The sequence below is a fragment of the Nicotiana sylvestris genome, chromosome 11 (genome assembly GCF_000393655.2).
Source record: "Nicotiana sylvestris chromosome 11, ASM39365v2, whole genome shotgun sequence".
Classification (NCBI taxonomy): Eukaryota; Viridiplantae; Streptophyta; class Magnoliopsida; order Solanales; family Solanaceae; genus Nicotiana; species Nicotiana sylvestris.
The window spans coordinates 164,691,955-164,703,753 of record NC_091067.1 but is presented as its reverse complement, the minus strand read 5'-3'; the positions used below and the strand labels follow the sequence as shown (position 1 = coordinate 164,703,753).

General features: G+C 40.8%; 1 protein-coding gene across 1 annotated transcript; it reads right to left on the bottom strand.

Moving 5' to 3' along the window:
• Positions 1 to 7,728: 7,728 nt before the first annotated feature.
• LOC138881957 (uncharacterized) lies at positions 7,729 to 8,603 on the bottom strand. The gene is made up of 2 exons (XM_070162261.1): positions 8,056 to 8,603; positions 7,729 to 7,963 (listed from the first exon to the last, which is right to left on the bottom strand). Exons 1-2 carry the CDS (start codon positions 8,601 to 8,603, stop codon positions 7,729 to 7,731), a joined length of 783 nt encoding a protein of 260 aa, XP_070018362.1.
• Positions 8,604 to 11,799: the final 3,196 nt, after the last annotated feature.

Genomic DNA, 11,799 nt, shown 5'->3' with positions numbered 1-11,799 from the left:
TGACTTGTTTGATAGTAGCATATTTAAGTTTTGACATGTGGAGTATCTTCCCAATATTTTGAAATTGTTCATGATGCCTTGGTGAAATTGGATATCATGTTTTGTAACGCCTATGTCTCTTTTGCTTGACTTATATTCACTTTGTGCTTAATGCTTAATATTAGGGTTGTTCATTCAGATCGGATATCCGAAATCCAAACCGATCCATTTAATTTCGGATTTCGGATCGGATTGGTATATTTTAATCCGATCCAATCCGAAATCTGAAATTATTAGGCAATGTATAAATACTACACTTTAATTTCTGATAGTCAGTACTTCCTTTACATTTTCCTCCAAGTTATTACCTTTACAATTGCTAGATTTAGCTATATTGACACCATAGTACTCTCATAATCGCATAAACATAAATTTTTCTTAATGTATTGCCTCTTTTACAAAGAAAATATACATATTAGTTTGCAACTTTGAGGCATAATAGTACGATCCAAAATTCGATCAGATCCAAACTTTAAAATCTGATCTGATCCGATATAATTGAGATCAGATTTGGATTGCATTTTCTAGAATCCAAAATCCGAATCTGAAATGTGCTAAATCCGATCCGATCTGTGCACATCCCTACTTAATATCTTGTGGCTCTGTGAATACTTGTGTAACAGCCCAGCCTACTAGTAATATTGTCCGCTCTAGGCCTAGGCCCTCACAGGTTTAAAATGTGTCACTGGGGTCTAAGGCTTGTTAACTTATATACCTAACATCCCTCTTGTGTTTTGCCAATGTGGGACTCTGTCTAAAGTATGGGGAATTACATACACCCCCTCTATGGACTCAGCGTCTTCGCTGAGGTTTGCTCCACCGCATGAGATTTGCCTAGACTCGGCACTAAGGTTTGCATCGCCTAATCGGGATTTGCCTAAACTCAGTTGAACTCTGACCCATCATCGGCATGGCTGACACAAGAGTGGCTCTGATACCATTTGTAATAGCCTACCCCACTAGTGATATTGTCCGCTTTGGGCATCGGCCCTCACGAGTTTAAAACGCGTCACTAGGGTCTAAGGCTTGTTAACTTATATACCCAGCATCCCTCATGTATTTTGCCGATGTGGGACTATGTCTAAAGTGTGGGGGTATTATGTCACGACCCAAACTGGAGGGCCATGACTAGCACCCGACTATACTTGCCGAGCACCAACGTACATTTTATCTAACCTTCTTTATTATCTTTTAGTATTGACGAGATCAATATAAATGGTAGACATGGATCATGGAAAACCAACAATAAAATATGATGGCATGAACATACATAACATGGGATGACCAGACAATCAAGAAACTATATATAAGGTACGAGCTACCATGCTACCATGAAAGACTATACAACAAAAACCAGCCGACAAGGCATACCAAACTATACATGAGTCGACACCTGTCTATGAGCCTCTAAAGGAACATAAGTGCTGCAACATAGCCAGACAGGGCCCCAACATACCCATAATTTCTATAACAAAAATGCATACCAAGACCACGACAAGTCCGGAGAAGGGATCTTGCCAATCACCGCTGAACTGGACAACCTACTGTGGTGGGGGAGCTGCACTTCCTGTCTATCAGGACCTGCAGCACGACATGTAGCGTACAAAAATAAAAGAACGTCAGTAAGAATAAAGTACTGAGTATGTAAGGCAGTGAACCATAAGTACGAACATTAATGTAAGTAGGGATAGAGAATATACAACTTGTAACATTTGCGTACCTCTGAAGGCTAGTTACATGAAATGCATAATACATATGTATATATACATAAACTTTTAAAACATACGCCTTTGTAGGCATCATCATCATCATATCATACCCGGCAGTAATAGGCTCGGTAAAAAAATGTACTCGGTCATCATAAGGCTCGGTAGTATTGTACCGGGCCACGTGGATCTCGGTAAATCCCAACTGATTAGTGGTTGCATAATAGGTGTCGTACCCGGCCGACTATAGCACGGCTCGATAGAGTAAAGTAGATACATATATATAATTCATGCTCGACTCATAGAATCACGTTCTAATCTTTCGGAGTAACGTAAGGTCAGTATCCTTTGTACACGTTATTAGGACTAACTCTTCACTATGAACCTTATAAGAATCAGGAAGTACCAAGAACATTGATAACATAAGAATAAGAGAAGCAACATCAACATCAATCGTTCCATAAGAGGGGAAACAATGTAAGTACTGCTAGCTTCTAAGAGTAGAGTATCTTTGGAAGCTCGTTCATTACATTATGTACGATCGGAGTCGTGCAAAAGAAGGAAAGGGATAGCTTCACATACCTTGTATATACTGCCCCAATCTCAAGCTATGCAATTTTCACGACTCCTTAGTCTACAATAAGAGAAACGATACTATCGTTATCATTTAAGCGTCATAACTATTATGTATCGACCACAACCTACTTTACGATGAAACGGACAACACCTCCCCTATATATATGACTTCACACAATTCATAACAATCACCAAACAGCCCAAACAACATCAATAATAATTATATTGAGCCTCCCAAAACAGTCCATGCACAACCTAATCACTTCATACATACGACAGCCACCGTTGTCGTGTCAAACGACCCGAAAATGTTACGAAGAACTACCAGCCCACAACCCTACACCTATATGGTGTTTCTCAACACCCTTCCACCTCCAAAACTCCACAAAACAGTAGTAAAACACGCAGCCCAACAGCAGCACAAAATAGTCCACAAAACAGTTCGCTACAAGTGAATAACTCGAACTCACGGCTTCCGATCACCGTCCCATGAGTTCTTACATGTATAGAACGAATTTCCATGAATTCAAAGCATAAAAATGTATGAAAGAGAGCAGTAAACGTACCTTATTTGTTGGATAACTCAGCCCTTCCCTTGGTTCTTCAAACTCTAAGTTTTACCCCTAATTAGAACTTGAAAGAGAGGGAAAATTGATTAGGGTTTCTGTGGGATTTTTGGGGAGGAGTCACCAAGGTTCAATTTGGTTTTGAAAGTATGAAATATGGGTGAAATAACTGATTTGATAATCCCTTAAAAGTCCCCTCTTGGCCGACTTTGGGGATTTTAATTTTGTCCTCTCATTTTGGCAAGTAGGTGATGCACCTACTTGTCACCTACCAATCTGCGCAGGCTTATGAAAATACAAATATCTCTATACTCCGAGATCGTATTGACAAACGGATTAATGCGTTGGAAACTAGACTCATAGATCTGTAATTTGGTGGGTAGAGAAATTGTAATTCCTTGTAAATTGGGAGAAAAGCTTAGTAACATTCGACCTAATGTTTAAGTAAAATTATGAACCTAAGTTACGACAACTTTTGTTTCATAACTCGTTTGACTTTAAGACTTATGATACGGATATTATATGATTCAAATAACTTAAAACACGACCTCTTGAGTGTATTAAGCACCTCTAGGTTTACCCAAAAATACGGCTGACAACATCCTTGATTCGTTTAACTTCTAATACTTGTTAACCACCCTTATACACCTTTGTATCATTTAAGACCAATAGGATTAACTTCTTATCATCTTAAAGATAATCTCTTCATGGATTTACGTCGACTACCTTATGGCATAAACTAACGTACATGAATATGGGTTGTAACACCCTCCCCCCTTTAGGAATATTCGTCCTCGAATGTAAGGGTTTATGAAGAGTCCAAATCATTCTAGATTCCAACGGAAATTTTCGGTCAATTTTCCCCTATAAAATGGTCACTAGCAAAACTTACAAGTAGTTAAGCCCAACGTATGACGTCACAATGCTACACAAAACATTATGGATATGTACATTATATGCATATCACCATTTTGTATTAAGGAAGAGTATTGTCAAGTTATTGCTTACCTCATAGAGCCGTTTCACCTTCTAATGTATCCTGCGTTCCACCAGCATCCTTGTTATCTTTATTCTGAAATAGGTAAGGGTATTTAGACTTCATCTCCTCTTCTACTTCCCATGTCATTTCTTCCATATTCTTGTTCCTCCACAATACTTTGACGGAAGCTACATCTTTTGTTCTCAGCTTGCGGACTTGTCGATCTACTATAGCTGCTGACACTTCTTCATATGATAGATCCTCTGTAACTTATACATCTTTGATAGGGATGACTCGAGAAGGGTCTCTAGTACATTTCCTCAACATAGATACATGGAATACCGGGTGGACAAATTCCAATTCGGATGGCAATTCTAACTCATAAGCAACTTGTCCAATTCGTCGAAGAATTTTATACGGCCTGATATACCTTGGACTCAGCTTACCTTTCTTATCGAAACGCATAACATCCTTCATTGGTGAGATCCTCAGGAAAACCCAATCACCAACCTCAAACTCCAGATCACGACGTTGGACATCGGAATAAGACTTTTGCCTACTTTGTTCCATCCTCAATCGCTCCTATATCACTTTCACCTTCTCAATAGCTTGGTGAATCAAATCTGGCCCATATAATTCTGTTTCACCGACTTCGAACCATCCAAATGGTGATCTACATTTCCTCCCATATAGTGCCTCGTATGGGGCCATTTTAATACTGGAATGGTAGCTATTATTGTAGGAGAGTTCTATGAGTGGAAGATGGTCATCCCAATTCCCCTTAAAATCTAGAACACATGCTCGTAGCATGTCTTCCAGTGTCTGAATGGTACGTTCAGCCTGCCCGTCAGTCTGCGGATGAAATGCAGTGTTGAGATTCACTTGTGTGCCTAAACCCTTCTGAAAAGACCTCCAAAAGTTAGCCGTAAATTGAGCTCCTCGATCTGATATAATAGATACCGGCACACCATGAAGCCTAACAATCTCCTTGATATACAACTTCGCATAATATTCAGCCGTGTAAGTTGTCTTAAATGGCAGAAAATGGGCACATTTTGTAAGTCTATCAATTATCACCCAGATGGAGTCAAACTTATGATAAGAGCGAGGTAATCTAATAATGAAGTCCATATTAATCACCTCCCATTTCCAGGTCGGAATCTCTATATTCTGAAGCAATCCACCAGGTTTCTGATGTTCTATCTTTACTTGTTGACAATTGGGACACTGGGCTACAAATTCTGCAATGGACTTCTTCATATTATCCCACCAATACTGCTCCTTGACATCATGATACATCTTTGTCGAGCCAGGATGGATGAAATATCGGGATCGATGAATCTCATTCATAATCTTCTCTCGCAACCCTACCACATTAGGCACACATAATCGGCCCTGGTATCTCATTTCCCCATCTCCTCCAATCTCAAAAGCCGTAATTTTACACTGCTGAATGCTCTCTCTCAATCGTACTAAGATAGGATCTTCATATTGTCGTGCTTTTACCTCGGCTACCAAAGATGATTCTGATGTATTCTGTACCGTAACACCTCCGTCATCAAAGTCTAACAATCTGATTTTCATATTGGCTAGCTGATGAAGCTCTTTAGTCAACCCCCACCTACCTGCCTCAATATGTACTAAGCTTCCCATTGACTTACGGCTGAGAGCGTCTTCTACAACATTGGCTTTACTGGGATGATACAATATCTCGATGTTGTAGTCTTTCAGTAATTCAAGCCACGTACGCTGCCTCAAATTCAACTCTTTCTGCTTGAAGATGTATTGTAAACTCTTGTGATCTGTGTAGATGTCAACATGGACGCCGTATAAGTAGTGCCGCCATATCTTCAAAGCATATATTACTGCAGCCAATTCCAAATCATGGGTTGGATAATTCTTTTCATGCTTCTTCAATTGTCTTGATGCATAAGCAATCACCTTCCCACGCTGCATCAATACGCACCCCAAACCTATACCTGAGGCATCACAATATACCACATAACCTTCTGTTCCTTCAGGAAGAGTGAGCACTGGTGCGGATGTCAATCGATTCTTCAGCTCCTGAAAACTACGTCCTCAAACCACTGGAACTTGGTAGCTTTTTGTGTTAACTTTGTCAATGGTGCTGATATAGAGGAAAACCCTTCTACAAACCGCCTATAATATCCTGCTAGCCCCAGGAAGCTGCGGACTTCTAATGGTGTTGTAGGTCTCGGCCAATTCTTTACTGCATCGATCTTTTGAGTGTCGACACTAATACCCTCATCAGATATCACATGGCCAAGGAATGCTACTGAGTTCAGCCAGAATTCACATTTGGAGAGCTTAACATATAACTTACGATCCTGAAGCGTCTGTAATACTATCCGCAAGTGGCCCGCATGTTCCGCCTCTGAACGAGAATACACCAGAATGTCATAAATGAATACAATCACAAACACATCAAGATAGGGCCTGAATACAATATTCGTGAGATCCATAAAAGTTGATGGGGCATTTGTTAGCCCGAACGACATCACCAAGAACTCAAAGTGCCCATATCTTCTCCGGAAGGCTGTCTTTGGAACATCCTTTTCCTTAACCCTCACCTGATGATACCCTGAACGTAAGTCAATCTTGGAGAAATACTTGGCAACCTGGAGTTGGTCAAAAAGGTCGTCAATCCTTGGAAGTGGATACTTGTTCTTTATAGTAAACTTATTCAACTGCCGATAATCGATACACATCCTTAACGACCCATCTTTCTTCTGCACGAACAAAACTGGCGCATCCCAAGGGGAAGTGCTAGGCCTAATGAATCCCTTATCCAGCAAGTCCTTCAACTGCGCCTTCAACTCTCGCAACTCTACCAGGGCCATTCTGTGGAGGGATAGAGATCGGTTGAGTGTCAGGCAACACGTCAGTGCTAAACTCAGTCTCCCTTTCAAGAGGAAGGCCTGGGAGTTCATCTGGGAAAATATCTGGAAATTCATTGACCACGAGGATTGATTCTAGAGTAGGTGGCTTCGCCTCCGCATCCCTAACGCGAACGAGATGATAAATGTAACCTTTTGAGATCATTTTCCTTCCTTTAAGATAGGAAATAAACTTACCTTTTGTTGTAGCAATGTTTCCTTTCCATTCAATGACGGGTTCACCAGGAAATTGAAACCTAACCATCTTCATACGACAGTCAACATTTGCATGGCATGAGGCCAACCAATCCATTCCCATTATCACATCGAAATCAACCATTTCTAACTCAAATAAATTTGCCGAGGTTTGATGACTACAAATCATCACAGTGCAATCTCTATATACCCTTCTAGCAATCACAGAATCTCCTATCGGAGTAGATACCACAAGGGGTTTACTTATCAATTTAGGTTCAACAGCAAACTTATTACCCATAAAGGGTGTAACATATGATAATGTAGATCCCGGATCAATCAGCGCATATACATCATAAGAAAACACAGACAATATACCTGTAACAGCTTCTGGAGACGACTAGAGATCCTATTGACCTACTAGAGCATAGGTTTGATTTTGAGCACCACTCGAACTCGGCACTGCACCTCTACCTCTACCATGACCTGTCGACTGCTGAAAACCCCATGCTGGAGGTCGAACTGGTAAGGAAGAACCAGACACAAATCTAGTCGGCTGATCCATACCACCACCTCCTCTATTAGGAAATCTCGCATCATATGGCCAGGCTATCCACAAGAATAGCACGCATTAGAACCTCGACGTCACAGTCCAAAGTGGGACTTGCCGCACAGATCACAACGTGGTGTTGGGGTCTCGTCTGACTAGTATCCCTGTGATGTTGCGAGCCTGATGCCCGTGAACTTTGACCTGGACCAGAATAGGTAAATCAATCATATCGAGGCCTCTGAAACTGTGGAGGAGCACTAGCTACAGGAGGCGCTGAACTCCTCGAATACTGGGGCCTGACGCCGCCTCTGAAGTCATCAGAATACCCTGTAATTCTCGCCCTCTTATGCTGGCCCCTATCCTGCTCCCTATATGCCCTTTGTTGGCGCTTACGATCCTCTAGGTCTAGGCATAAGCCTGAATACGAGAAATATCCATGCCCTCCACTAAGGAGGCTAACGTGCACTCATTTATCAGATGTAGTCCCAACCCGTTCACGAACAGATGCACCCTATCACTCATCTCGGCCACCATATGGGGAGCATACCTTGCTAAAGAATCAAACTGCATACTGTACTCTCGCACACTCATATTACCTTGTCTAACGTTCAAAAACTTATTATCTCTAGCTCGTCGTATCTCAACTGGCAAATAGTGACGAAGAAAGGCCTCAAAAAAATCCTTCCACACAGCTGGAGGGGCATTTGGACCCCTGGATCTCTCCCAACTATCATACCAGAGAACCACTAAATCCCGTAGCCGATAAGAAGCCAACTCTACTGCCTCTGTATCACTAGCATGCATAACCCGCAGAGTACGATGAACCTGATCAATAAAAGTCTGTGGTTTCTCCTTGGGGTCTGATCTGGTAAACACTAGAGGGTCTAGATTAACAAAATCATGAACTCTCGTACTAACCGGTTTATCAACAACACCGGTATTCTGCCTCTGAGCCTGAGCAGCTACCAAGCTAGTCAACAACTGCACCGCATTCCACATATCCTGGTCTGTAGTGCCAGACGGAGGAACAGATGGTACTGGGTGCCTCCTAATTTCCTCTGGAGGAGACGGAGTAGATGAGGTATGAGATGGCATCTCACTCTAAGCCTCACTTTGGCATGCTCTGGCTTGGGGCACCTGATTGGTACCCTCTCCCGCAGTTGTATCAAGCCGTCTACTAATTGTTTGCTTCCTAGTCGAAGGCATCGCAAAAAGAAAATAAGGTGAATATTAGAGATGAACACTTACGACTCAAATCTACGCACGATCTAGATTCAGGAAGAAGGTAACAACCCTAGATGTCATGTAGCTTCCTGATTATAAATATGGCGCGCTACACATCCTTAATCAAGACTCTACTAGACACGGCTCATAGACAATCCCTAGGACAGACTTGCTCTAATACCAAGTTTGTCACGACCCAAACTGGAGGGCCATGACTAGCACCCAACCATACTTGCCGAGCACCAACGTACATTTTATCTAACCTTCTTTATTATCTTTTAGAGCTGACAAAATCAATATAAATGGTAGACATAGATCATGGACAACCAACAATAAAATATGATGGCATGAACATACATAACATGGGATGACCAGACAATTAAGAAACTATATATAAGGTACGAGCTACCACGCTACCTTGAAAGACTATACAACAAAAACCAGCCGATAAGGCATACCAAACTATACATGAGTTGATACATGTCTATGAGCCTCTAAAGGAACATAAGTGTTGCAACATAGCCAGAACAGGGCCCCGACATACCCATAATGTCTATAACAAAAATGCATACCAAAACCACGGCAAGTCCGGAGAAGGGATCTCGCCAATCACGCTGATCTGGACAACCTACTGTGGTGGGGGAGCTGCACTTGCCTGTCTATCAGGACCTGCAGCACGACATGCAACGTCTACAAATAAAAGAACGTTAGTACGAATAAAGTACTGAGTATGTAAGACAGTGAACCATAAGTACGAACATTAATGTAAGTAGGGATAAAGAATATACAACTTGTAACATCTGCGTACCTCTGAGAGCTAGTTACATGAAATGCATAATACATATGTATATATACATAAACTTTTAAAACATATGCCTTTGTGGACATCATCATCATCATATCATACCCGGCCGTAATAGGCTCGGTAAAAAAATGTACCCGGTCATCATAAGGCTCGGTAGTATTGTACCCGGCTACGTGGAGCTCGGTAAATCCCAACTGATTAGTGGTTGCACAATAGGTGTCGTACCCGACCGACTATAGCGTGACTCGATAGAGTAAAGTAGATACATATATATAATTCATGCTCGACTCATAGAATCACGTTCTAATCTTTCGGAGTAACGTAAGGTCGGTATCCTCTGTACACGTTATTAGGACTAACTCTTCACTATGAACCTTATAAGAATCAGGAAGTACCAAGAACATTGATAACATAAGAATAAGAGAACCAACATCAACATCAATCGTTCCATAAGAGGGGAAACAATGTAAGTACTGCTAGCTTCTAAGAGTAGAGTATCTTTGGAAGCTCGTTCATTACATTATGTACGATCGGAGTCGTGCAAAAGAAGGAAAGGGATAGCTTCACATACCTTGTATATACTGCCCCAATCTCAAGCTATGCAATTTTCACGACTCCTTAGTCTACAATAAGAGAAATGATACTATCGTTATCATTTAAGCATCATAACTATTATGTATCGACCACAACCTACTTTACGATGAAATGGACAACACCTCCCCTATATATATGACTTCACACAATTCAAAACAATCACCAAACAGCCCAAAAAGCATCAATAATAATTATATTGAGCCTCCCAAAACAGTCCACGCACAACCTAATCACTTCATATATACGACAGCCACCGTAGTCGTGTCAAACGACCCGAAAATATTACGAAGAACTACCAGCCCACAACCCTACATCTATATGGTGTTTCTCCATACCCTTCCTCCTCCAAAACTCCACAAAACAGTAGTAAAACACGCAGCCCAAGTGCAACACAAAACAGTCCACAAAACAGTCCGCTACAAGTGAATAACTCGAACTCACGGCTTCCGATCACCGTCCCGTGAGCTCTTACATGTATAGAATGAATTTCCATGAATTCACATCAGAAAAATGTATGAAAGAGAGCAGTAAACTTACCTTACTTGTTGGATAACTCAGCCCTTCCCTTGGTTCTTCAAACTCTAAGTTTTACCCCCAATTAGAACTTGAAAGAGAGGGAAAATTGATTAGGGTTTGTGTGGGATTTTTGGGGAGGAGTTGCCGGGGTTCAATTTGGTTTTGAAGGTATGAAATATGGGTGAAATAACTGATTTGATAATCCCTTAAAAGTCCCCTCTTGGCCGACTTTGAGGCTTTTAATTTTTGTCCTCTCATTTTGGCAAGTAGGTGATGCACCTACTTGTCACCTACCAATCTGCGCAGGCTCATGAAAATACAAATATTTCTATACTCCGAGATCGTATTGACAAATGGATTAATGCGTAGGAAACTAGACTCATAGATATGTAATTTTGTGGGTAGAGAAAATTGTAATTCCTTGTAAATTGGGAGAAAAGCTTAGTAACATTCGACCTAATGTTTAAGTAAAATTATGAACCTAAGTTACGACAACTTTTGTCGACTTTTGTTTCATAACTCGTTTGACTTCAAGACTTATGATACAAATATTATATGATTCAAATACCTTAAAACACGACCTCTTGAGTGTATTAACCACCTCTAGGTTTACCCAAAAATACGGCTGACAACATCCTTGATTCGTTTAACTTCTAATACTTGTTAACTACCCTTATACACCTTTGTATCATTTTAGACCAATATGATTAACTTCTTATCATCTTAAAGATAATATCTTCATGGATTTACGTCGACTACCTTATGGCATGAACTAACGTACGTGAATATGGGTTGTAACATATGACAACTTGCATTGTTTGAGAGTCAGAATGAGACCGTCCTTAGTGAGTCATGTGTGAAGTGAGGTTTGTGTAGTCCATGTTATTGTGATTGAGTCTAGAACTTGCCCAGTATGTGAGTCGAAGCGAAATTTTAGGTGATGCTCGGTTTGAAAAATGATTTTAGGATTTCTTTGATCTTTTTGAGCTTAATGCTTATCACAACATAAAAACTATCCCTAGTGAACCCTTTTGAGCCTGTAGACCTTTAATTGGCACCCACATTACGAGCCTATACCCTTTTGTTCTTAATTGACATTATTTTGATATTGTTACCTCTGAAAGCACTTTAATTGTAAAATAAGCGCTAGAA

Coding starts and splice junctions, on each gene's coding strand:
- LOC138881957 (XM_070162261.1), bottom strand. CDS start 8,603: ATGCCATCTCATACCTCATCTACTCCGTCTCCTCCAGAGGAAATTAGG. Junction 7,964..8,055: donor CAGTTTGATTCTTTAGCAAG/GTATGCTCCCCA, acceptor AGTGCACGTTAG/CCTCCTTAGTGGAGGGCATG.